The 26,031-nt window shown below is 51.1% G+C and overlaps 1 protein-coding gene across 9 annotated transcripts in view; it reads right to left on the bottom strand.

Moving 5' to 3' along the window:
- Positions 1 to 26,031, bottom strand: part of ARHGAP22 (Rho GTPase activating protein 22) — a 172,006-nt gene that overhangs the window by 38,285 nt on the left and 107,690 nt on the right. The window contains exon 1 of one of the 9 annotated variants that reach the window (XM_060642211.3): positions 70 to 220. The exons of 7 other annotated variants lie outside the window; for them this stretch is intronic. In XM_060642211.3, coding sequence (XP_060498194.1) covers positions 70 to 121 — 52 coding nt within the window. In that variant the 5' untranslated portion in view covers positions 122 to 220. Of the gene's footprint in view, positions 1 to 69; positions 221 to 26,031 lie in introns of those variants that run through there. One more of the 9 variants, XM_060642212.3, reaches the window with a different exon arrangement.

Below are 26,031 nucleotides of genomic sequence, written 5' to 3'. Positions count from 1 at the left end.
CCTTCAAGGGTTAATCACCCCTGGCCCACTGGCCCCGCAACCTGCTCTTGACCCTGGCTGCCCACTTACCCCAGGGCTGACGCCTGCTCCTCTTCAGATACCTGGCTGGCCAGAAGGGCATGGTGTGGCCGGAGGAGTGACCGCTAGACACAGCCAAGCCAGGGACTGAGGCCAGGCGGCTCTGCGTGCAGGAGCTGAGGCTGCCTGTGCGCTCTGCTCAGAAGGCACTGGGCCAGGACCTTTTTGTCTCCTTTGGGGAAGTTACGCACTTCTCAGGGCCCCAAAGCTTGGACTGTCCCGGGCGGGGGCGGGGTGAGGAAGCAACAGCCAGATCCCCCAGGGGGCCCTCCCGCTGGGTGCAGGGTCCGGTCCGCTGGTTTCTACCAGCGGAAATCCCTTCAGCCACCGTGAGCGCTCCCTCCCCTGCATTCCTGCCCAGCACACAGCACGGGCTCTGGCCCGCCACTGGGGCTGTCCCATCCCCTAGCTTGCTAGGTGCTGAGAGCACATGGCTGGACGTCCAGCCCCATCCACTCTGTGCCTCAGGGTCCTTTCCAAGCGGAGCCTGGGAAAGCCCACCTCAGTAGGTTGGTGGGGGCTCAATGAATCCATGGGAGAAGCCCGAGTAATATTAAGTCATCACTGGCCACATAATCTTTCAGGTTCCATTTCTTCATCAGCAAAATGAAGCCAATAATGGGATCTGCCTGGCGAGGTTCTGATGGGGACTGAATGAAAAGCCATAAGTCACCAGTATCCCTGCAACAGCCGGGGAAGCCAGAGCCCGGGGCGCTTCCAAGGGCCCAGGGCCACCCAGCTGGGATCTGGCACAGCGAGGACTTGAACTTAGCTGTTTGGGACTCTTTCCATGACATCAGCTTCCATCCTTATGGTGTCTCCGCCACCCTTGATACAAAAAGAGCTGGAGACAGGGACACCTAGGTGGCTCGGTCAGTTAAGCATCAGACTCTTTTTTTTCTTTTTAAATGTCTATTTATTTTTGAGAGGAACACAGAGTACGAGCGGGGGAAGGGCAGGGAGAGGGAGACACAGAACCCGAAGCGGGCTCCGGGCCGAGCCCGTCAGCACAGGGCCCCCTTGGGACCCTCCATCTCCCTCTCTCTGCCCCCTCCCACCCCCAAAAATAAATAATTAAAAAAAGAGAGCTGGAGACAGCCCTCTTGCCCAACCTGGCCGTCCCTCCTGCACTACTCATTCCTTCTGGGACAGTGTCAGAACCTCGACCACGGGGAAACTCTGAAGTGATTTCCTAAAGGGCTGGGGCAGGCAGCGGGCACTAAACTCTGGTGAAAGCCTATGCTGGTGTTGATGCCACCTGTTTATTTGCCCATCTTCCCCATTTGTCCATCTGTCCGTCCATCCATCCAACCATCCATCCCTTCAACAAAGAAAAACAGCCAATTAAAAACAAAGCACATCTGCTTAAAACTCTTCAGGGGGCCTGCGGTTCTTGGGATATAATCCAGCTCTGCTGTGACCTTGGGGTCCCAGGCCCCATGACCACATGTCCACCTACTTGCCCACCCTTACTGCTATCAGCCATTTGGGCCCCCTTTCTCTTTCCTCAGACTCACTCTCTTCCAACTACAACCTAGTGCTCAGTGCTGGGTGTTCTCCCAGCTCCCTGCAGGGCCAGCTCCCTTGCACCTTCAGACCTCAGCTCAGACTTCAATTTAGAGAAGCCTTCCCTGGGTGAGAACCTCTGTCAAGTAACTGTCCCTCCTGCCCAATCACTGTCATGCTCTTTTCTCTCCAGGGCTTATCACATGGGGAAATTAGCCTATTTATGTGTATACGTGTTTACTGTGTCTCTGCTAAAGGATGTAAGTTTCAGGAAAGCGGGCTTGCCTCCCTTGGTCTAGCTGGTATCTCCCAGGACTGGTTCAGTGTCTCGAAAAGGGTGCCAGTGGTCAACGTGGGGACACCTGGAAAGCTCTGTGGAAGTGACAGGCAATCTCTCTTAGTACAACATCCAAGTTTGATTGGTTATTTACAGTGTTCTGGGCACAGTTTCTACAAACTGCCTACTTTAACTCAATGTTTCAGCTTCACAATGACCCTAAAAGGTGGTACAATGATCACACCCACTTTGCAGATGAGAAAACAGTGGCTGAGTCATTTGTCGGAGGTCACATGACTGAGTGCGGCTTCCCAAAAGGCCCTGGTCAGCAAGGGGAAACTGCATGTTAACTGGTCCCCTAAAGTGTTGGCCACTCACACCCCACTCCTGCAGGCTGAGGGTCTGAACCCAAGCAATCTGGCTGCCCTTTGTCCTCCCGGTCCCATCCCTGTGGTGAGCGGCCTCTAAGGCCCCAGTGAATGAACCCTGCTTCCCGGCATCACACCCTCTTCAATGTGGGCTGAACCTAGTAACTTGTTTTCAATAAATAGAAAGGGCAAAAGGTGATAGAGGTCACCTCTGGGATTAGCTTCCAAAGACACTGAGGCTTGTGTCTTGTGTGCCCTCTATGGCAGCAGACCTCAGCCAGGGATGACAGCTCACCTCTGCATTTCTAGCAAGCCGTTTTATTATCCTACCTGGGAGAGACCAGGGAGGGTAGAGGGACCAAGTAAACAGGGTACTGAAAGCTGGGGAGGGGGGCGTCTAAACACTCACCCTCCCCACAGTGCTCTGCTCTATCACCTGGGCAGCACTGCCCAGGGAGCCCCAGCTCTGTCACCATCTGTCGCTGGGGAAACAATGCCGGCCCAGGGGGCCAGGAGTGGTGGAGGGTAGCACAACAGGGGGTGTCCCGGGGAGTGGTGCAAAGACTTGGGTCCCCATGGTTCCTTTAGGGCTCTCTTAAATCTGTTTCTCCAAGGAGAAACTTTAGAAGGCACTTGACAATATTTAACATCCATTTTGACGGAAATCTTCCATGAAATAAAAATAGATAGATCCTTCTTCAACACAGATATACCAAAGCCAACACTGCGTTTAGTGGAGAGGCACTAGCAGCGTTCCCATCAAGGCCAGGGACAATCCCAGCAGCCCCCCATCAGCACTGGTATTTAACGTTCTCCTGGAAGTCTTCTGCAGTGCAATTAGATCAGAAAAAGAACATAAAACAATAAAAGCTGGAGGGAAGGGTACAGTGTTATTATTGCTCTTGTTGTTTATATAGAGAGAAAACCGAAGCCAGTGGACTGAAAAATGATGGGAGGCAGTAAGAGAATGCAGTAAGGTGTCCAGACGCAAAATTAATAGACAGAGATCCCAAGCTATTTTTAAACGAGAAGAAACAGAAATACCATTGCGTAAGTAGGAAAACCCACATAACAGAATACCAGTTCACCCAAATTTAGTCTATACGTTTAACACAAGAAAAGACTAATAGCATTTTTTTAAATACAACAAGTTGATTCTAAAGTTCATAACAAAAACAGCAAATGCATTTTAAAAAAATAGAGAGAGACCAATTTATTAAACTGTAGTCAAGTATCCCACTGTACAAGAAGTAAAATGAGGGAGGTAACACAGGACGTGAGCAGAGACAGACTCCAGAACATATCGGACTTTGGAAACGACAAGTTATTTCAAATGGGCCAGTAGAAGACGTTACGTAAGAAATGGAAAAGAGACAAATGGATAGCCACCTGGAGAGATATTACCCAATGGATCCTTGTATCACACTATCGCAAAATAAAAATTCACCACGGATCGAAGATTTCAAGATGAAACACGAAGCCAGAGAAGCACCAGGATCAACGGTGGGAGGAACTTCCGTACGACCTCGAAACTGGGGAAGCCCTTTCTGAATATGACACAAACACCAGAGACCACAAAAAAAAATTTCACTCCATATAAGTTAAAAATATTTGCATGGCAAAGAAAAGAAAGTAAAAAGACAGTGACAACAGGAGGGGAGTGGGATATACAGTTTTCACTTGGGATGCTCTGCGGGTATTAAAAAGAATGAGGATGTGCTTCATGCCCAGATTTGGAATGTTCTCTGCTAGATACAGGGAGGTGAAAAATGCAATGATACGTGACCATGTTTGCATAGGACGGGCGGAGAGAAGAGTGGAAGAGATACTTATTTGTTTGAATATGTGCAAAATATCTCTGGAAGGAGCCAGAAGATACTGGGAGCACTGGCTTTTCTGGGGAGGGAAGTACGTAGCACAGAGAGACTGGCTTTCCACCCTTTGAAATTTGAACCACAGTCCCTACCTTAAAAACCAAATGACGGGCATCTGGGTGGCACAGCCAGTTAAGCGTCTGACTCTCAGTTTTGGCTCACATCATGATCTCACAGGTTTGTGAGTTCTAGCCCTGAGTCGGGCTCTGAGCTGGCAGTGCGGAGTCTGCTTGGGATTCTCTCTCTCTCCCTCTCTCTGTGCCACTCCCCTCCCTCAAAATAATAAATTAAGAACCAATTACAATAAATAAAAACTAAATGACAATAGTATCTACCATAAAGGGACAAGTGAAAGAAACCTCACCTCATCTGTGGGCAGTGGGGGCGCTGAGGGGTGGGCCGCAGGCTGTGCATTCAACAGGGAATCGGCCAAGGTGGGCCTACGGGCACCTGAGAGTCACTCAGAGCCAGGGACCAGCTCACCAAGGGGTGGGAGTGGCTTGCAGCTGGAGGTACCGAGCTGAGGGGGTCTTTTACAGTGTTGGCAGGAGTAGATTTTTGTATCTCTTTGGGGGAATAGTTTGACAATATCTATCAAAATTTTAAACGGCCCAGCAATCCTTTCCAGGGAATTTACTCTGTGGCTAATTTGCACAGGTGCATAAGGAGATGGAGATAATAAACTGGGAACAATGGTCCATCAAGTTACATAAATAATGTACTGATTAAATAAATTATGTACATCCAATAATGTACTGATTAAATAAATTATGTACATCCAATAATGTACTGATTGAATAAATTAATGTACGTGGACAAAGGACGAGGAAGCAAACAAAGGAAGGTGGTGGGGTAGGTGGTAGGGGGATAATACATTATCACATGGAGAAAGCAAAAAGCAGCGTGATGAATATGCTGACATTTGTGAGAGTCATGTGTGCACACGGGCGTGGTTGTGCGAACCCATTTCTGCAAGGACAACAGGACACAGGGGCCTGGGAGCTCAGGCAAGGGGCTCAGGAACAGAGAAGCTTACTTCTCACTCTGGACTCTGAAGTGTGTGTGTGTGTGTGTGTGTGCGCGCGCGCGCACGTGTGCGTGCGTGTGGGTGTATTACTGTGGACACAGATTGCTTTTCCTGAATGAAGATTGTTCCTTTTTATTGTTAAGGTGGTTGGTAGCTCCTGTGTTTGGCCCTGGAGAAGTTAGACCTGCCTGTGCTTTGAGCACTTTTCTTTCTTTAAAGATTTTAAGTCGGGGTGCCTGGGTGGCTCAGTCGGTTAAGCGTTCAGCTTCAGCTCAGGTCTGATCTCACCGTTCGTGAGTTCAAGCCCCACATCAGGCTCTGTGCTGATACCTTAGAGCCTGGAGACTGCTTCAGATTCTGTGTCTCCCCCTCTCTCTGGCCCTCTCCCATTCACACTCTGAGTCTCTCTCTCTCAAAAATAAATAAACATTAAAAAAAAAAAAAGATTTTCAGTCACCTCTATGCCCAATGTGGGGCTTGAACCCACAACCCTAAGATCAAGAGTTGCATGCTCCACTGACTGAGCCAGCCAGGTACCCCTTGAATACTTTTGATTTAGGAAAATGCCCCAAATAGCCTCCAAATGGTTTGAGCTCCAACTTCCCCTCTCGCCAGCTCATCCCACGGTGGAGTTTCATTTCTCAAAACCAGAGTGTCCCTGGGAAATCTTTTGTGGTTCTGGGGATATTGGGGTTTTTAGGGAATCCATACTGACCTCACCCCAGGCAGCACCCGTGGGAGAATTGGGAGTGTGATCTCTCTCACGGGGACAATTGCACAAGTGAGGAAAGAATGTGGGGCGGGCCACAGGGTCCTCTCTGAAATCCAAGTCAAGCCTCTCCCTTCCCTGGTAGGAATTTGAGACCACAGCCTCTCTCCTCTGCCATCAGAATGTGCCCCCAGCTCACTGCTTCCCACTGGGGCTCCTCTGTGATCAGCTGAGAGTACCTTTCCAGTCCACCCAGCTACTCTCCCATCTCAGCAGCCACTCCTGGTGCTCTGCCCTACTTCTTGTTCCTGGGATATACCATGCCCTTCATGCCTCACCGTCTTTGCACATGCTATTCCCTCTTTTTGGGACACCTTTCCACTTGGTCCATTTGGTAAACTCCTACTCATTCATCAAAACCCAGCTCAAATATCCCCCTCTCCTTCACCTTCCTTAACTGTTCCCCCTCACTCACTCCCAGTTTTCCTTATTCCATTCTCCCTTCCACAAATATATATACATATTTATTTGACAGAGAGAGAGGGAATGTGCATGCACACAAGAGCGAGTGGGGGAGAAGGGCAGAGCGAAAGAATCTTTTTAAGTTTATTTTTGAGACAAAGAGACAATGTGAGCAGGGAAGGGGCAGTGAGAGGAGACAGAGGATCCTAAGAGGGCTCTGCACTGATAGCATCAAGTCTGACGTGGGGCTTGAACTCAGGAACTGTGAGATCATGACCTGAGTTGAAGCTGGACACTCAACCAACCAGCCGCCCAGGCGCCCCCCAAGAGGAAGAATCTTAAGCAGGCTCCACACTCGCTCAGCACAGAGCCCACGACCCTGGGATCATGACCTGAGCCAAAATCAAGAGTCAGATGCTTTAACTGACTGAGCCAACCAGGCTGTTCCTCCCTTGCACAAATGCTTGTTAAAGGTCTACCATGTGGCAAGCACTGTGCCATGCGCTGGGGACACAGCAGGGACAAAACGAAGAGGCCCTGCCTGGTGGGGAAGACTGGCCTGAACCTTTATCACAAACAAATGCAAAAACCACAATCAGAAGCCTAGGAAGGAATCCAGAGGTCTTGGGGATGGGGGCTGAGACCACAGTTTGAGAACTGCTTCCTCAGGGCCACCTGCCACCAACACCTGGGGCGTACCTGGGCTCGGGGCCCAGCCCCGACTCAGCCTGCCCGGGTCCCCGAGCCAGGCCTGAGCAGTAACGCAGCATGGCCAGGACTGGAAAACACCACTGATGGTTAGGCCGGGGTCCCCTGCCCCCTGCCCACCTTTAAAAATAACTTTCACGGGGAAAAGAAACAAAAGCTAAAAATAGCAACATATTAAAATGGAATATGCCGGTTGCCGAAGAAGACCAAGTTCTGCGCTGCCCAAGGGTGGGGGGTTGTGAGGGAAGAGGGGTGGGCCTGACTCTTAAAATGGAAAAATTGTGATTTATACAGTGACCTGGAGGGAATAATGATTGCATTCATTATTCTAAGGGAGGACAAGGGAACTAATATTTATGAAGCGCCCACGCTGTGCCAACTTCTGTACCAACCCTTAGATTCCACGTCTCCCAGGTTTCGGTGTGGGTGCTTCTATAGCTACAATGTCAGCAGCAAAGGTAAAGAGTCCGGTTCTGTTAATGCCGGTCAAGGCTGGTACCCCTCCCAGCAAATGTGTGCAGGAGACGCTGAGACCATGGTCAAGGTCCCTGACCCTGGGATCTAGCAAGTGATGGAGGCTTGATCTGCACCCAGGACCTCTCCTCGGTCCACACCCAGTCTCCCGTCCCCATCCTCCTGGGCTCCCTTTGAGGCATGAGATACATCCAGTGCCTCTCCTACACCTGATAGAACATTTTGCTCCCAGTGGGTGCATCAACACATCCGTGAAATAAGTGACCAAAGCACTGTGGGCTGATACCACGTCAGGAAACTGGTACCTTTGCTACCTCACGTTGCTACGGAATATTTTCCCCCACTAACCCCACATGTCTTAGTCTGTGTTCCTCAAAACCAAAGCCTGAGACAAGGGCTCGTGTGCTGGTGGGTCTGGGAAGCTACCCCAGGGAGAAGTACAGGGCAGGGAAGGAACCCGGGAACGGGGGAGAGCCCAGAAGAATGTGGGATCAAGCAGGCTGCTGCTTTAGGGGGCCTGGGGGCTCCATCCTGCTGCCCTGGTCTATACTGCCTTATGAAACGTGTATCAGAGCTCCCAACCAAGGGACAAAAGGGGAGCAGCTATCCATTGGTTCCAGTCACCCACTGGTCAAGGGTGGTCCCCAGGAGTTTTAACTTCCCTGCCCCCACTTCCCCCACCTTTCCGGAGCTTGGGTGGGGAGGCTCTTCCTCTCAAAGAGGCAACTGATACTTGGGGAGATCCTACAGCACCATCTCTGTGCTTGGCACAGGGACAGTGTGGAGGGGATACCTGGGTGAACAAGACAGGCAATGCCCCACCCCCTGGAGCTTATTTGGGGGGGTGGGGAGGGAAGGGAAGGGGGCCAAAGGACCAGGAAGCAAACAAAGGAAGGAGGCAAGCTCAAATATGGGTCAGGAAAGGCTTGCTTGAGAAGGGGACCCTCGATGGGGCGCCTGGGTGGCTCAGTCAGTTAAGCATCCGACTTCGGCTCAGGTCATGATCTCACAGCCCGTGAGTTCGAGCCCCGTGTCAGGCTCTGTGCTGACAGCTCGGAGCCTGGAGTCTGCTTCAGATTCTGTGTCTCCCCAGATTCTGTGTCTCCCTCTCTCTGACCCTCTCCTGTTCATGCTTTGTCCCTCTCTGTCTCAAAAATAAAGTAAACATTAAAAAAAAATTTAATAAAAAAAGAGAAGGGGACCCTCGAGCTGAGCACTACATGATGAGAGGGGCTGGCTTTCCTGCACTGATCCGGTCTGGGTACAGAAGGCTCAGGGTGGGCAGCAATTGCAAAGGCCCTGGGGAAGGAAAAGCACTGAGGTCCTTTGGGTGGCTTAGTGTACCCAGGAGGGCAGGAGTTGGTCAGGAGGTAGATAGGATGCTGTGGCAGGTACCCAGGGAGAAGACACAATGGTGTAGACCAGGCAGGAAGGGGTGCGGGAGGGACAAAAGCCTAGGTTCAGGTTCAGGTTCAGGTTCAGGATCTGTCTTGGTGTTGGTAGTGACCCAAGAGGAAGTGCAAAATGAGGATCAGCCTCCAGGCACTGGGCCCAATGCTGGGAAGAGGAGGGGGTGTCTTGGGGTGCCTGGGGGGCTCCGTCGGTTAAGCACCGGACTCGGTTTTGGCTCAGATCATGACCTCACGATTTCATGAGGTCAAGCCCCAAAGTTGGGCTCTGTGCTGACAGCGTGGAGCCTGCTTGAGATTCTCTCTCCGCGCCCCACTCCCCGCCTCTCCCCCATTCACACTGTCTCTGTCTCTCTCAAAATACACAAATAAACTTAAAAATTTTTTTAAAGAGGAGGGGATGTCTCATGTCACTGTCTCCAGAAACTGCACATTTTAGACAAAATCTAAAAAAGAGAAACCACTTTGTAATTGTAAGCATCAATTTTTAAAATGTTGGCGGTTTCCCTTCTCATCCCTCCCTTCCCAACTGAACCCCACCCGAGCTCAAGCCCAGCTGCGTGAAAGGCACAGACGCAGGGATCCCTGCCCTTTTCTTGGCTGTTAGCTCCCGGCACCCAGGCCCCTAGACCAGGCCTCCCGGGGTACGGGGCAGGGGCCTGTCTTCATTCAAGGGCCTGGCCTAGGTTCTCATCACTGACCCCAGGGGGTGACAGCCAGCCCAAGGCTACATCTCCGTTCCTCCTTTTATCAGCAGCAAGTTCCTATTTGTCCCCCAGGTGCCGGATACACGCCTCCAGAACTGGAGTTTGAGAACCCCTGCCCTGAAGGACATTCTCGGATCCTATCACGGCACAGCCTGAATCCTGCCAGGCACCATGCTAGGAATTGGGGGCACGAATGAAGCCCCGGCCCTCAGGCAGCCAAGGGCAGGCGGGTCAGCCACAGACTGGGAAGCAACCCAAGGAGACAAATTAGCAACCACAAAGACATCTGCTCTCCACTCTAGAATCTCCAGAATCTGGGAGGGGAGGCATGGGTGCCCCTCCTCCGCCTCTTGGCTCTTTATTATGGAGCTAGTCAGCCCAGTTCCCAGTTGTGCATCACAAAACCTCCAACACACAGGTACTCTCCCCTCTCAGCGGGGAGCTGGGGGGGAAAAAGCTTTCAGGCAGCTAGGTTCCCTCCAGCAGCCTGGAGGGGTAGAGGAAGCAGAATTCCTGGGGTAACCATTTCCAGCCCCCCAGACAAGTTGGGCTTCCAGGCCAAGGCCAGTGTGCACAGAGGGGCAGGTCTGGAGGGCTGCCTGGAGGCAGGTGGTAGTAAATGTAGCCAAAGGGCTATAAGTAGTTCTGCTGGCTGGGGAGAAGGGTGAGTGCAGAGATAGGCTCAGGGAAAGCGACCTGCCAAATGGCACAGAAGTGCCCAGCCTGTGGGACTCCACACCCGTGATCTACCCACTCAATCCTACACACTCACCCCAACCTCACAGCTCCTTTCTGCCTGCTCTGGCTGCTCACGTGGGTATTTGTTTTTGTTTCTAAACACAATTTATTGTCAAATTGGCTTAGATGCAACACCCAGTGCTCATCCCAACAAGTGGCCTCTTCAATGCCCATCACCCATTTTCCCCTCTCCCCCACCCCCCATCAACCCTCCGTTTGTTCTCTGTATTTTAAGAGTCTCTTATGGTTTGCCGCCCTCCCTCGCTGTTTGTAACTACTTTTCCCCCTTCCCTTCCCCCGTGGTCTTCTGTTAAGTTTCCCAAGATACATGGACATTCGTTGAGCTACAAAGTCTATGTTGGGCAAATGAGAAATTCCCTTAATTTAGTTTGGACACCATGGATCTCTCACTGGTGCTCTTTTCCTTTGCCTGGTTCTGGTGACGTCCAGACAGATGTGGGCCAGCCTCCAGCAGGTGTGTGAGACCACAGGGCTTCAGCTAACGTTCTCCCCGCACTCTTTTCACCCAAATTGTTCTGGTTCTTAAAGATAAACATACTGTTTTTATAAGGTGCCTCCCTCCGGGAGGCCAGGTATAAACCACCAGACAAGTAAGAAGTCTTGCTGGTATGAAGTTAAATGTGTTCACCGTTAACTAGCACCACTGTCTAGTATAGCTCCTTGAGGTTGCCATTCACATGATAGTCTAAGTGCACAGAATCCTGTGAAGGCACCTGTTCATCTTATAGTTTTAATGAACGGCATCCCTGGAAAATGACATTCACATCATCATCATCATCATCATCATCATCATTCCTATTATTCACAAAGTCTAAGTGCCTGGCACCCCTTCTCCCCACACCCCCAGACAGCCACTCTCATTGTAGTCTGAATGGCGCCCTCTGGTGGCACCAATTCACATTGTAGTACGTGAATCCCTGCCCTCCCCAAGTTTCGGAGTTGTGCAACACAGTGGCCTATATGTTCACACATTTAAGCCTAAAAAACGGTCTTGAGGAAGTACTTATATTTCCACTTTCTACAGAAAAAACTTCCCAAGATCTCCCAGCCAGAGAGCCAGAGCTATTTTATGCCTTGTCTATCTGATGTCCACTGCTTTCCCCCTCAGCAGAGCTGGAAGGACTGAGAGGCAAAACCTCAACTCCTCCAGCCTCTCAGGGCTTCCTGCCCGGCTCAGTCCCACAGCAAGGCCCCATACTAGGCCTTATGGATCCCATTTGGGAAATTGATAGGCACTACCATAGGGATATTGACATCCCCTACAGATAGGGAAATTGAGGTTCCTTGCCTGAAATGCTGCAGCCAGTGAATGACGGGGGACTGCCTGTCTCAGGCAGAGGACCCACTTTCCAGGGCATCTTGTCTTCTACCAGGATGGGAAGATTCCAGTTCAACTGCCAAGGTGCTTCACGAGAATCCCCAAACCTCCCCCTGCCACCCAGGTGTCAGTCTCTCACCTGGTCCTCCCCCAGGATTCCACTGCCAGGGCCCTTGTCCAGAGTCACATTTGGTGCTGCAGTTGTGTGTAAGGACCCCATCACTGGTCAGAGAGTGGCCCAGTGTCGTTTGTGACCAACGGTTACTAGGAACTTGTCGGAGACCTGCCAAGGACATTTAAAAACCTACTATGGGAGCCCGGACATCAGTCCTGGAGGGCACAGCAGCTCAAGGAGGGAGCTCCTGGGTCGTGGCTGTCAGGCCCTTCTGGGCAGCGAGGGAGTCCCTCCAGCCACAAGCAGACAGAACAGAGCCACTGTAGACACTTGGCCTCGGGCAGAGCAGGGACAGCTAAGCTGCCTCCCTTTGGAGGAATGTCTGATTTTCTATGCAACACATGGTTAGGTGCCAATGGGGAAAGATGGAATTGGGAGGTCATCAAACCCTTTGACCAGATGGGGGCTCCAGCCATACCCACGTCCTAACGGGGACACAAGAGGTCTGGCTAGAATAGCACCACGCGGCTGGCAGCTCTGAGGGAAGGCCCAGAGGTTAAGTAGGAGTCGCTGCCCAGCGCCTGGTCCGTTGGCAAGGCTCCGAGAGGTCCACCAGCAGAGAAAACACAGGCCCACTGAGCTCCTCCAGGGTACCACAAAACACGTCGCTAACAGGACACCTGCTAACGTCCTGAGCTCCTGAGAATGCACTGTGGGTGCAGCTGAGGTCGGGGTGGAGCTCACGAGGACCCTGCTGTGTACGGTGAGGACACCAGGGCCCCGATTCTGGAGAGAGGCGTTACCTCCCGGCTCCCTCCCTGATGGCCCTCTCATCTGTCCACCCAACTGTAACTGAGCAAGCCCGCGTGTGGCTGACCCGAGCTGGGCTAGTGGGGCGGGAGGGGACTGCTGTGAAGGGCACGCTGTCATTTGCAGGGAGCTGAATGCCGGCCTGCACTCCCTTGGCGGGCCAGCCTGGCCAGCGTGGTGAACCAGAGTCGGTGCCGGACCCCAGGGGCCTCACCTGGGAGCACCCGGGACAGGGAGAGCCGCGGCACCCCCATCAGTGGGGCAGAGGGGTGCCCTCCGGCCCGGCCCAGACGGGATGCTGAGCACAGCAGAGCTTTGTTCCAACCTCTGCCATCGAGCGCCGTGCAGACGCTCTGTGAATGGCACTGTTGTGGTATTTTAAGAAGATTCTACAAATAGCACTAACTCAGAATGGGCCTCAGAGCCAGCTCATGAATGCGGCAGTGGCGAGGGCGGGCCAGCCTGGGAGCTCCAGGAGGACAATGGGGCCTCACAGGGGAGGTAGGGCAGGATGTTGGGTGACCCCGGCCTTTTCCGGGGCTCCATGGCCTCATTTCCCCCCAGACGCGACGCACCCAGGCCCTGCCCCCATTGCCCAATTCTGATGGGCGGCTTCCTGGGAATTTATGGGGAAGGAGCAGCTCCCCAGCCTTTCTGAATAACAAGGGGATCCAACAACCTTCTGGCACCTGCTACTCCCGGATCTCTTAGCTCTGATGATGTCCTGTGGGTCACAGGGGAGGGGGGCACAGGAAGGAAGAATGTCCTTAGGCTTTTATTACAAGTCACTTTATTAGGTAGCCAGAGAAACCTCAAAGACTCATAGTCCTAGGAGCCAAGGACTATTATCTGGAATCTTTCCAGAAGAGTCCATTCTTGAGACTTGAAAGACAGCCGAGGGAAGAGAAAAAGAACAGGGATTGGGGGTCATTCAGAGAGGCTTAAACATAGCGAGACGTCTCAGTCTCGAGGTCTCCATCTTGAAGACCAAGGCTATCGGACCTCTCTCACAGCGAAGGTCAAAAATTTGGAGGCGCAGAATATGCTGTGCTTGGTACCAAAGGCACTCAACAAGTGTCAGCCTCACTTCCTTCCCAAATGAAAGACCGCTTATTTAACAGATGCGTGCCCACACATAAACTATCTCTGAACTACAGCTGAGAAACCGGGCAGGCCTAAAGGGATCTCTTTTGACCCTGTGAATCTACAAAGACATCAGAGCAGGGCTGTGGAGTGTGGAATCGACGCAAATGAGCAAGACAGGGCAGCAGAGCAGGCCGGGGCCTGTGGCAAAGTAGAGAGGCTCAGATCTAAGCCCGTCTGTCCCTTCTTATACGACAGAGGAAGGATCATTTTCTTTTTAATGTTTATTTATTTGAGAAAGAGAGAAACAGGGCACGAGCAGGGAAGGGGCAGAGAAAGAGGGAGACACAGAATCTGAAGCAGGCTGCAGGCTCTGAGCTCTCAGCACCGAGCCTGACGTAGGGCTGGGGCTCACAAACTGAGATCGTGACCTGAGCCAAAGTCAGATGCTTAACCGACGGAGCCACCCAGGCGCCCCGAGGAAGGATCATTTTTGACAGACCTGCCTTGACCCCCCCAGCACATTCTGAGCAGGGGCCACGGCCGAGGCGTTGACGGTGCACCCAGCCATCAGAGGTGGCATGAAAGGGTGGTTCCCCCACATGCATCAGTCCCCGCCACCCAACCCTCAACCATGCCTTGACTAACTCCTCTGTGTCCTGCCCCTTCCCTCCATTAAACACTGGGGGGTGGAAACGCGATACCCTCTCTATACGAGGCTGAGCACAGTTCTGTGCACAGAACTGGGCACTTAATCCATAAGGACCAAATGAGAATGAGGTGAGAAAGACCTGTCTAGAGCCAAGAGTACAGGGGACCTCAGACTCAAGGGACTGGGCCACTGACCTGCAGTGTGGTCTTTGACAAGTCACTTCCTCTCTTTGGGGCTTTTGAAAAAACTAATTTGGAAAATGAGAAAGTCTGGCTAGGTGATCCCTGAGGATCACGCTCTCGGAGTCCATATGTTCCATCTCTAAGTACCGACGATTGAGCCCTGGTATTGAATGGTGGATGTTCTCCTTAACCCTCCCCTGGGATGTCTTCCCTGGAACTTGCTTATTCCCCACATTGAATTGGGACAAGGCAGGTAGTGGCTTGTTCACAGGCAGGTGGCCCTGGGCACGGCCCTGGGACCTCATTAAGTTAGAAGGTGCTGCTGTCACCATAGCCCCAGCTGTCTGGGGAAGGCTGCATTTGGTGCTGGCGGGCACTGATCCTGCACAGGTCTTTTTCCTACACGGCGTCGCTGCATCAGGCAGGGGCAGCAGGAGATGCAGTGCGCTCCCAGCCGTGGGACTGAGGCCCGGAGCCCAGACACAGGCCCAGAGGCACGCAGGTCAATGTGGGAGAGTCATGACTTGATACTGGGGTGCCTGGACTCCAAGGCCATTCCTGCTGTCCCCCTACTTTGCACCCCCGACCTATAAGAGGCTCACACACTGTCCCAATGAGCCATGTGCCCTAGGAGAGTGACCCAGACCTCTCTCCATCTGATTCTCCTCGTCAATAAATGAAGGAAACTACCTAACCTCAAAGATATTTCCTTGCTCCCAAGTTCAGGGGCTCTCTTCTCCAGAAGTGGTTGATGTACATTGACTGGGTGGTGTCTAAAATCCTGAACGAAGGCTCCGAGGGGACCAGAGCCAGTCAGAACAGGGTGGGCCTTACCCTGCTAGGCCAGGCGTGAAGTTTCAGGTTCTAGACAGTGAGGGGACTGCGGAGCCCCCGGGGAGGCTGGGGGTAGTGACCATTCACTGACTGGTAAGGAAGCATTTCCATGTTTTACAAACCTCCTAGCCTTTCTGGTGAGTGCCATCTGATTATCGGCCAGGCCTGCAGACCTCCTGGGCAGGAAGGAATTTGAGAACCTGCCAGGTTAGGGCCGTCCTCAGGGAGGTCTGAGATGGAGGCTGGCGAACAGGTGCAGAGGGCCCCACGCCAGATCCTGATCCACACCTTGTACTCCGTTCTTGCAGAGACAGTCATGCGACAGGCAGGCAGCGGCCACTGTGACATCACTGGCTGTGGTGGACTCATTTGAGTCTGAAAAGATTGAAGTGAACCTGGGGAAGTGAACCTGCTCCTGCAAGGCCCCGGTGGGTCTCAGTGGGCACCATGTGACTGAACACCCCCGCCGCTCACGTTGGCTCCTGGGCCTCTGCGTGGGGAGCTGACTGAGGGGGGCCAAAGCACAGCATCCTGGGTCCGGTCCAGTGTGAGAGTCCAGGCTCAGGGACACCACAGCCCCTGCCCTAAAGGGAACTCCATGGGGCTGGGGGCGGGGGGCGGGTCCTGTGTATGACTGATCCTCAGAGAGGAAGCTGGCCCAGCAGAAGCCACAAAGGAGAAGCTGCCGGTTTGTGACTAACCTTTGACTCTTTCTAAGCTGGATGTGACCAGGGGTGGCCAGCTTTCTGTTCCAAGTTTCGTGCATGCAGGCCGTGTGCTGCTTTTTGTTTCATTCTCTAGTGTGTACTCTGCAGCTAGCTGTCACAGTGAGTGCCTGGCTCTAGGTCATGTGGTAGTGAATGAAATCAATGCGGAGTGCAGGCTGGGAGGGTAGCCTCTGGTGCCAGACAGCCTGGGTTGGACTCCTGGTTCTGAGCGGCCTTGGGCATGAAACTCAATGCCTCGGTTTCCCCATCTCTAAAATGACACAAGGAACAGAATCCCCTTGAAGGCAACTGTGAGGATTAAGTGAATTCGTACATGACCGGTGCTAACTAAGCACAGGGTTCGGCACACGGTGGGTGTTATGTGTGTTGTAAGCGCTTTCCTTTCAGCAAAGCAACACTGGCCTCATCAGTTTTTAGAATCTCACCCTAAGCCTCAAGGTAAATAATAATCACTTCCATTATTGGACATGTTGGTGAGCTTGTCAGAATTGCAAGTCACAGACAAGAGTATCCCTCTTTGGCTCAGAGACGTGACTTGTCCAGACAGCAGGTGGCACAGCCAAAATGCAGAACCGGGCCTGCCCAACTCAGAGCTCCGTGAGCTTCCAACATCTCACACTGCCTCCCAGAAACCAAGCCCTCAAGCACCTTAACTCACCTCCAGTTCCCCCCTAAACATCCAAGTAGTTTAGGTAAGAAGAACAAGGCCTAGGGGCGCCTGGGTGGCTCAGTCGGTTAAGCATCCGACTTCGGCTCAGGTCGTGATCTCGCGGTCCGTGGGTTCGAGCCCCGTGTCAGGCTCTGTGCTGACAGCTCAGAGCCTGGAGCCTGTTTCAGATTCTGTGTCTCCCTCTTTCTCTGACCCTCCCCTGTTCATGCTCTCCCTCTGTCTCAAAAATAAATAAATGTTAAAAAAAATTATTTTTTAAAAAGAAGAACAAGGCCTAAACCAGAGAAGACGGAAGAACTGCTCCCTTACCTTGGTATGACTTAGCATCTCAGAAAGTCCCCCACTGTGGCAACTTGATCTGTCTTACAGATCTCTGAAAAAGCCCCATTTACATAGCACTGTCACGATGTGACCTGACTCACTCTGTGGAAAAGCCCTATCTCCAGGGCATTTGTCAAAACAACTAGGGGTAATTCTTTATCATTACAGCTGTCTAAAGCTGATTTGGGCAAACAAGGCTGGCCAAAAGGAAGATCCAGGGACGGAGAAATCCACTAGGAGCTCTGAAAAGCCCTGACATACTTCCGGTGATCTAGAAGCCCACGTACACGTGTACAGCCGTGTCGATGAGCAGGAAAGACCTGAGAAGTCCCCGTGTTCAATCTCTCACTTCTGGCCAACTACGCACAAGCAGGGGGAGTCAAGCCTAAGACAGTCATAAACTCTCTGAGCACTGGAGGTGCATTCAGAGAAATTTTAAAGGGAACCCTTCATTGTTTTTTGTTTTTTTTGTTTTTTAATTTTCTTACTGTTTATTTATTTTTGAGAGAGAGAGAGACAGCATGAACAGGGGAGGGGCAGAGACAGATGGAGACACAGAATCTGAAGCAGGCACAGAATCTGAAGCAGGCTCCAGGCTCTGAGCTGTCAGCACAGAGCCTGAAGCGGGGCTCAAACCCACGAACCGTAAGATCATGATCTGAGCTGAAGCCAGACGCTTAACCAACTGAGCTACCCAGGTGCCCCAAAGGGAACCCTTCAGACAAATATGAAAAGAACATTAGATGGTCACTCAAATCTACACGAAGAAGTAAAGAGCACCGATAAAAGTAACTATATAGGTAAATACAAAAGATAGTATAGATGTATTTTTTGTAGCCTTTTTTCCTTCTATCTGATTTAAAGTTTATTTATTTTGAGAGAGAGAGTGTGAACAGGGGAGGGGCAGAGAGAGAGAGGGAGAGGGAATCCCAAGCAGGCTCCACACTGCCAGCACAAAGCCCATCACGGGGGCTTGAATTCACGAACCGTGAGATCACGACCTGAGCTGAAATCAAGAGTCTGATGCTTAGCCGACTGAGTCACCCAGGTGCCCCTCCTTCTATGTGATTTAAAAGACAACTGCATAAAATTGTGCTGATGCACTTATAATGCATAAAAGATGTAATCAGTATGACAATAATGGCACAAAGGAAGGGGAGAGAGCAGACTGTAATCCCTAGAACAATCACTAAGAAAGTAACTTAAAAATACTGTAAAGAGGGGCACCTGGGTGGCTCAGTTGGTTAAGCATCCAACTTTGGCTCAGGTCATGATGTAACAGTTTGTGGGTTCGAGCCCCACATCGGGCTCTGTGCTGACAGCTCAGAGCCTGGAGCTTGCTTTGGATTCTGTGTCTCCCTTTGCCCCTCTCCCACTCACACTCTGTCTCTCTCTCTCTTTAAAATGAATAAACATTTTAAAAAAATACTGTAAAAACAAAAGGAAATTAAAATGATACAACAAAAAAAATCTATGTATATAAAAAGAAGTCAGTAATAGAACAAAAATGACATGGCACATATAGAAAACAAATAGCAAAATGGCTGACATAAATCCATCATATCAGTAATTATATTAAATGGAAATGGATTAAAAAACAAATTACATACTCTCTATCAGAGACATATTTTGATTTAAAAACAAACAGGTAGAAAGTGAAATGACAGAAAAAGACCATGTACACAATACCCAAAAGGAGCCAGAATGACTATACACATATGGGACAGAATAGACTTTAAGACAAAAATGTTACTAGAGACAAAGACGAACATTTTATAATTATAAAAGGGTCATTCTAGCAGGAAGATACAACAATTATAAACACATGTCCCCCCTGGGCACCTGGGTGGCTCAGTTGGTCAAGCGTCCGACTTTGGCTCAGGTCATGATCTCACAGTCTGTGAGTTCGGGCCCCGCGTCGGGCCCTGTGCTGACAGCTCAGAGCCTGGAGCCTGCTTCGGATTCTGTGTCTCCCTTTCTCTAGCCCTCCCCCGTTCATGCTGTGTGTCTCTCTCTCTCTCAAAAATAAACATTAATAAATAAATAAACACATGTCACCCTAACAACAGAGCTCCATAATACTGAAGCAAAAATGGACAGAATTGAAGTGGGAATCCACAATAATACTTAGAGGCTTTATGGGTGCCTGGCTGGCTCAGTCAGAAAAGCATGCCACTCCTGGGGGTGACTGGGTGGCTCGATCGGTTAAGCGTCTGACTTCGGTTCAGGTCATGATCTCGCAGTTTGTGAGTTCGAGCCCTGCATTGAGCTCTCCACTCTCAGTGAGGAGCCCGCTTCAGATCCTCTGTCTCCCTCTCTCTTTGCCCCCCACCCCACTTGTTCTCTCTCTCAAAAATAAATAAACGTTACAAGAAAAAAAAAAAGCATGCAACTCTTGATCTTGGGGTTGTGAGTCTGGGCCCCATATTGGGTGTAGAGATTACTAAAAAAAATAAACTTAAAAAAATTGGAGACTTTAGTAGTCCATTTTCAATAATGGATAGAAGTAGGCAGAAAATCAATAAGGAAACAAAAGACTTGAACTACCCATGGAACCAAGTAGTCCTAACAAATACACATAGAACATCCCATCCAACAAGAACAGAATACACGCTCATCTCAAGGGCACATGGAAGGTCTTCCAGGATAGGCCATATGCTAGATCATAAAGCAATCCTTAAGCATTTAAATGGATTGAATAAAATAAAATGTGAATGGTGAATGTATGTTCACCAGCTTAGGAGCAATAAATTTAGAAATCAATAAGGAAAAGAAATTTACAGAAATCACAAATAATGTGGAAATTAAACAACTCACCCCTAAATAACCAAAGAAGAAATCACAAAAGAAATTTTAAAAACACTTTGAGTTGAAGTGAAAGCACAATATATTAAAACTTATGGGATGCAGTGTGCTTAGAGGGAAACTTACAGCTATAAACACTCACATGATAAAAGCAGAGAGATCTCAAATCAATAACCTAACCTTACACCTTCAGAAACTAGAAAAAAAAAACAAACCAAACCCAAGTCAAACACATGGAAGGAAATAATTAAGATTAGACTAGAAATTAATAATTAGGATTAGACCAGAAATAAAGACTAGAAAACAATAGGGGAAAAAAAACCACCAAGAGTTGGTTCGTTGAAAAGATCACCACATTTGACAAACTTAGCTGGACTAACCAAAAAAAAAAAAAAAGGGGGGGGTGGGGAGAAGACTCCAATTACTAAAATCAGGAATGAAACAGAAGGCATCACTGTCAACCTTACAGAAATAAAAAGGATCATAAGGGAATAACATGGAGTAAGTTGGATGAAATAGACAAATTCCTGGAAAGGCATAAACTACCAAAACTGACATAAGAAGAAACCAAAAACCTAAATAGGCCTTTATTTAACAAAAGACTGAATTAATAACTTAAATATTCCCCGCCCCCCCAATTAATAACAGACAGTTTCATGGGTAAACTCCATCAAATATTTAAGGTATTAATACCAACTGTTGACAAACTTTTCCAAGAAACAGAAAAGACAAGGGCAGGGTCCCCAGCTCCTGTGCAGCCAGTATTCCTCTTTTGATAAAAACAAGGACACTGCAAGAAAACTATACACAACATTCCTTATGAACACACAAACAAAAATCCTCCACAAAATACTAGCAAAACACTAATGCTCATCAACTGATGAGCGGATAAACAAAATGTGGTCCACTCACTCCAGGGACTGTATTTAGCCATAAAACAGAATGAAGTACTGATGTGTGCTACAACAGAGACGAACCTTGGAAACACTATGATAAGTTAAACAAGCCAATCACAAAAGGCCTTATATTGTATAAAAGCAATTTAGCGGTTGTTTGGGCAATAGGAAAAGTGGGGGGAGGATTGTCTTGGGAATGGGGAGTGACTGCTCACGGATATAGGGTTCATTTTGGGGGGTAATGAAAATGTTCTAAAATTAGATGATGGTAATGATTGCACAACTCTGTGAATATATTAACACCCATTGAGTTGTACAGTCTGAAAGGATGAATTCTATGATACGTGAAATACGTCTCAATTAGAGCTGTTTCAAAAAAAAGAGGGTAGTGATAGGATATTTGGGGGAAGAGTCCAGCAAAAGTTGTAATTCAGGCAGAACGTGCATCAGCCACCTAGCTGGGTTGGAGCAGGTAGGAGAAGACAACTACTTCAGGGATTCACTTCATTTGGATGCTCTGGATTTTGGTCCCAGCATTCCCGAAGGAGAGCCCCCTTACAGGTACAAGGGCCTGCAGGCTAACAAGACAAGAAAACACAGCTCCAGGCATGTTCTTCCCCTCTCTCTTCAGGACTTGGGACTCTTCAGCTCTCAGGGAGGCTTGCTGTCCTAATGGCCAAGGTCAGAGACTTCTGGCTCCCCAGGACCGGTTCTCCTCTGAGGCCAGCACTGTTGGTCATGGGTGTGTGCTGGTTAAACACACCTGCTCATGAACTTTGCCCAAGGGGGAGGCTGCTGATCTATCCTTGCAGTATCAAATCCCCACGCCCTGTGTCCCCAGCTAGCTAATCACCAGCTGAGCCCTTCTCTGTGCAGGAAGGAAGAGGCATGTGCCCTTCTTAATGCTTTGTTGCTAGGAACACGGAGCAGTTCTGAGCTTCCTCGGACAACAGCCTGAGGTATAAGTGGACACGACCTTAGAGATCATCTAGTCTTACCTATTTCCCTTTTTACAGATGAGGAAACTGAGGTTCTAAGTGGTAACCCAGCTAAAAGAACTATCAACAGCCTTCTGACAACCTTTGAAGTTAGCCTGTCCCCATTTACAGGTGGGGATGGAGAGGCTCAGAGAGGTGAGGGGTGGCCTGGGATCCCCTGGTTAGGAAATGGAACCAAATCCTCTGCCTAAGGCTGGTTCCCTCTCCGAAAAACCCACAGGGCTGCTGCCCAGAACACTTGAATGGGAAAGAGGTAACAAAGAGGGACACTCCTTGGAAACAGAGGGGGACCCATGCAGACTCTGAGCTACAGACCAAAGGCCTTAGGGTTCTGGTCCCTGAGCGCAACCCTGGAGCAGGAGGCCCTAACCTTCTGACAGGTCATTCTGGCCTCATGTCTGTCCTGGCGAGGTCTCCACCATCTTCAAGGTTGGCTCCCACACAGTCTGGCTTCTGCCAGCCTTCTGAGAAGTGAGCAAAAGACACAGCTCTGCCCTGCCTTCAGGGAGCTTCTGGCTCATTTTACAAACTGGCGTGTGTATTTACACACTGTGATAGGTTTTAAAGTGAAAGGACAGGCTAGCAAGTGAGCAAGTAACAGGGGTCAGGGACAGGCTCCCAGGAAATGCTGGGGTCCCCAGGTCAAAAGCAGGTGCAAGGTGACTCCAGGCAGGGAAGTGCCTGGGCGATGCCAGAGGTGGAGAGAACACAGAGGCACACGGGACAGGAAGGCAGGCTGGGTGTGTGTGACCACACTGGCCGCCTGTGAGCAGCATTGAAAGCTCTCTGTTAACGTCACTGCAGTCACTGAGTGAGCATTTGTAAGGAGGCAACAATGAGATCCTGCAGGCACCCTGAGCAGACACTGCCTGCTGCTGGGGAACGCGCTGGGGACAGGAGGCCAGTGGAGTAGTCCGGGCAGCATACGGGTGGCTGGGACCAGGGATCTGGCCTGGGAAGGACACAGGCAGAGGGACTCAGAACTGGCAGGAGCTGGTGACAGCAAATCAGAGCAGAAGCACAAAATCAAGAGTTCAATTTAGCCTGATAAGCTTTGGCCACTCTCCGGTCCAGGGGAGCCCAATGGAGGCGTCAAGCAGGTCTGGCGCACGGAGCCAGGCCTGGGTTGAAAAAAATCGTCACTCTGAATGGTTTGCCAGCAAGAGGGCCAAGCGGGGGGGCGGGGGGCAGAAGTGAGCGGAGAAGCATCTGCTTGTGTGGGTCCAGGAGTAGGCAGCAAGAAGCAAGGGAGCTGCGGGGAGGCAGGAAACCCTCTGCTGGCCGACCCTGCAGTCCCCGAATGCCTGGGCCCTGGCACATCTCTGGGGTCCAGAAAGCCCTTCCCTATATTCTCTGTCCAGACTCGGCTCAGGCATCAGCTGCTCTGGGCATTCTCTGAACTGCCAGGCTGGGTGGGACCCCAGCCCCCAGCCCCCAGCCCACCCGGGGCACCTAGGCTCACTGCTCTCCCTGCGTATCTTCTCAGTCTGCAGCGTCCCTGTTTCCTGGGTCTCCAGCCAGCCAGGCTGTGAGCATACGGGGGAGGGGAGGCAGAGGTGCACCGTCCCCGACTCTTTATCCTCAAGCTGGGCACAAGGCCTGGCATAGAGTGGGTGCCCAACAGAGAGCTGTTAAATGGACGGACTGAAGCCTGGATGACAGCTGCCTCTTAGCAATCTGGGAAGATTTTATGAAAAATGGAACCTTCTCCAAGAGGTGGGCTCAGCAGCTCTATAGGAGTTTACCCAGTAGAACCAGTTCTATCCCTTCCACCCAGTGACAGCCATGCCTCCCTCCGGGACAGGGCACACCTCTGCCTGCCCATCTGCATGGTGCCCAGCCTGGCCCAGGGGCCTCTGCACCCAGGCCGAAAGGAGCCCCGACAAGCCCTCTGTCCATCAGAAAAGGGGCACAGAGTCCACACCCTGCGCCTCACTCTAGCACAGCTGAGTGATACTTGGAGTGGGGCTGGACTCCCAGCAGGATTTCCCCTGGGCTCCCCTGGAAGTCGGGCAACAACAACACGCAAAGGTGAACAGGACAGTCTCCTCCATCTCTACTCCATGCAGCGAGCACAGGTTCTCTGCAGAGCACAGTGTCAGATCCCAGAGGTGACAGGCCCAGACCAACAGGGCACTGGAAAGAATGAAATGAACAGGGCCTGTGGGCCAGGGGCTCAGAGGCGGCTCCAGGTACGGCCCACCTTCCCCGTGGTTGACCCTTCTCAGGCCTGACTAAAGGCTCTGTGAGTAGGTGTGGGGTATGCAGGGACAAGAGGGGTCCAGGTCTTGTGTCGGGGAGGGGTGGGGCACGTGCAAAGCCAGCAAGGCTAAGAAGCTGGGCTTTCTTCTGTAAGCACTCCGGGGCCGAGGCAGAGTTTGAGGAGGGACGTAGTGTGACAGGAGCTGTGCACGGGGTGCTGGCCTGGGCAGTGGACTAGAAAGAGCAAGGATGAACCCCAGATGACCAGCCCGGAAGCCAGTGCGGGCAAGATGCTGAGGGTCTGCACAGGCATCACGGTGGCCACGGGAACAGGGATGGGGACACTGCCTTGGGCGGGATCACAGGAGCTGTCAGCCTTTGATGATGGGAAATGAAGCAGCAGGCAGGCTGGAAGCCAGAACACCATGAGAAGAGGCAGGTGAGTGCCCAGGACTCCGGCGGAGTTCGGGATTTGCAGACTGGAGATGGCCACTGCAGGGGTGTGGGGGTAAAGGATTAAGGGTGCTGATTGCTTAAAGGTGAGCACAATTATCAGGGCCCTGCATGAGATTTCTGGGACTTGTAGACAGAGCTCTGAAGATGAAACAGAATTCCCAGCTGAACTTGGTGCATTAAAGGGAACAGGGCAGAAAAGAGATAGAGGGCTGGGCAGGGGCAGCCCCTGTGGGCCAGGAGGTGGACAGAGGCGGGGCGTGGGGCAGCCCCCCAGGTGCTCAGAGTTCACCAGGTCCAGCATGGATAGCAGGGATAAGAGGAGAAGGAGGAGGCAGGAAGGCCAACCCCTACTGGAGAACCGGTGATAGAGAAGAGACAAGGCCAGGGCTTGTGGTGCACATGGGGACAAGAGGTTGGTTTTTAAAAAATGTTCTGATGAGTAACTTGGGCAGGTTTGTAGGTGGACAAGGAGCCAACAGAAGGAAAGATGAGGGTGTTGGGGAGAGAGGAGACCTGACAGGGGGCAAGATCCTGGAAGACAGAGGAGGGCTCCCAACGCTGAGACCAGCAGGAGGGGTGATTTGGGGGCTGAGGTCTTAGGGGCCCACCGGTCTGCTCATGGCCCCTCCCTAACCTCGAACGAAAGCTGCCTCAAGGCCGCGCTCCTGAACCACTTCCTTCTCTAAGTCTTGGCCTTTGCCCACATGGCAAAGTAGAAGAAAATGAAACTTGCCATTCAACAGACCCACCATAGAGCGCCACATGGCAGGAACGTCCGGAAACCCTGCCTAGAAACAATGCAATCGGAGTGTTCCCAGAGTTCAGATCAAGTACATGTGCCCCCTGCTTGGAGGAGGGGTAATCCTTCTCTATGCATCAGATCGCACTCACTGACCTCTCGGCCTCTTCAGGAGCACCCAGGACCCAGGAATGCCCCATTTGCAGTGATCTGTCCTGCGTGCGTCAGTAAGCGCGATTAGGGCCACTGCATATGATGCCCGAAAACCACCTGCAGCTGTCCCTCCTCAGGTCCATGCTGCCCACCTGCAGCCCTGCAACTAGTGAGAGGGCAGGTGTCTCCTGGGGGGGGGGGGGGTGGGGAGTGCCAGGCTGTGACAGGAAGGCGCGATGAAGAGATCCACCCTCGTGTCTCTGGCACTTGCTGGATTTCTGCTGCCCTCTTCATGGGATCGATCACCTGAGCTTTCCTGCTTTGTCAAGTATACTTTCACACAGGGATAACACAGTCAAATATTCTGTCCTAAAAGTTTTGTTTCAGAAAGAGCCAAGAACGCAACCCATTAACAACAGCTCTCATCTTGGGAAATTTTAAGTCACGGAGGAACTAATGGACTCTCTTCCGATCTTTTCTTAAATGAAATACCTATTACACGTTTCTAGTCTGGAAAGTCAGAGAGCTTCCTACTCAGGTAGGGGCAGCGGCGAAACACACAACACACCCCTCGGAAACAGATGTGCCGTGTCCCTGCTGTGACAACTGAAATCAGTTTAACGTCTAAGGCAGCATTTTCTCAAAGTGTGTCCAAAGACACGGGTGCTGTGAGATGCTCCGTGAAAGGCAGATTCCCCGGGTACAGGTTTG

The sequence above is a fragment of the Panthera onca genome, chromosome D2 (genome assembly GCF_046562875.1).
Source record: "Panthera onca isolate mPanOnc1 chromosome D2, mPanOnc1 haplotype 2, whole genome shotgun sequence".
Taxonomy (NCBI): Eukaryota; Metazoa; Chordata; class Mammalia; order Carnivora; family Felidae; genus Panthera; species Panthera onca.
The sequence above is the reverse complement of the archived record's forward strand: the minus strand, read 5'-3'. Positions and strand labels throughout refer to the sequence as shown.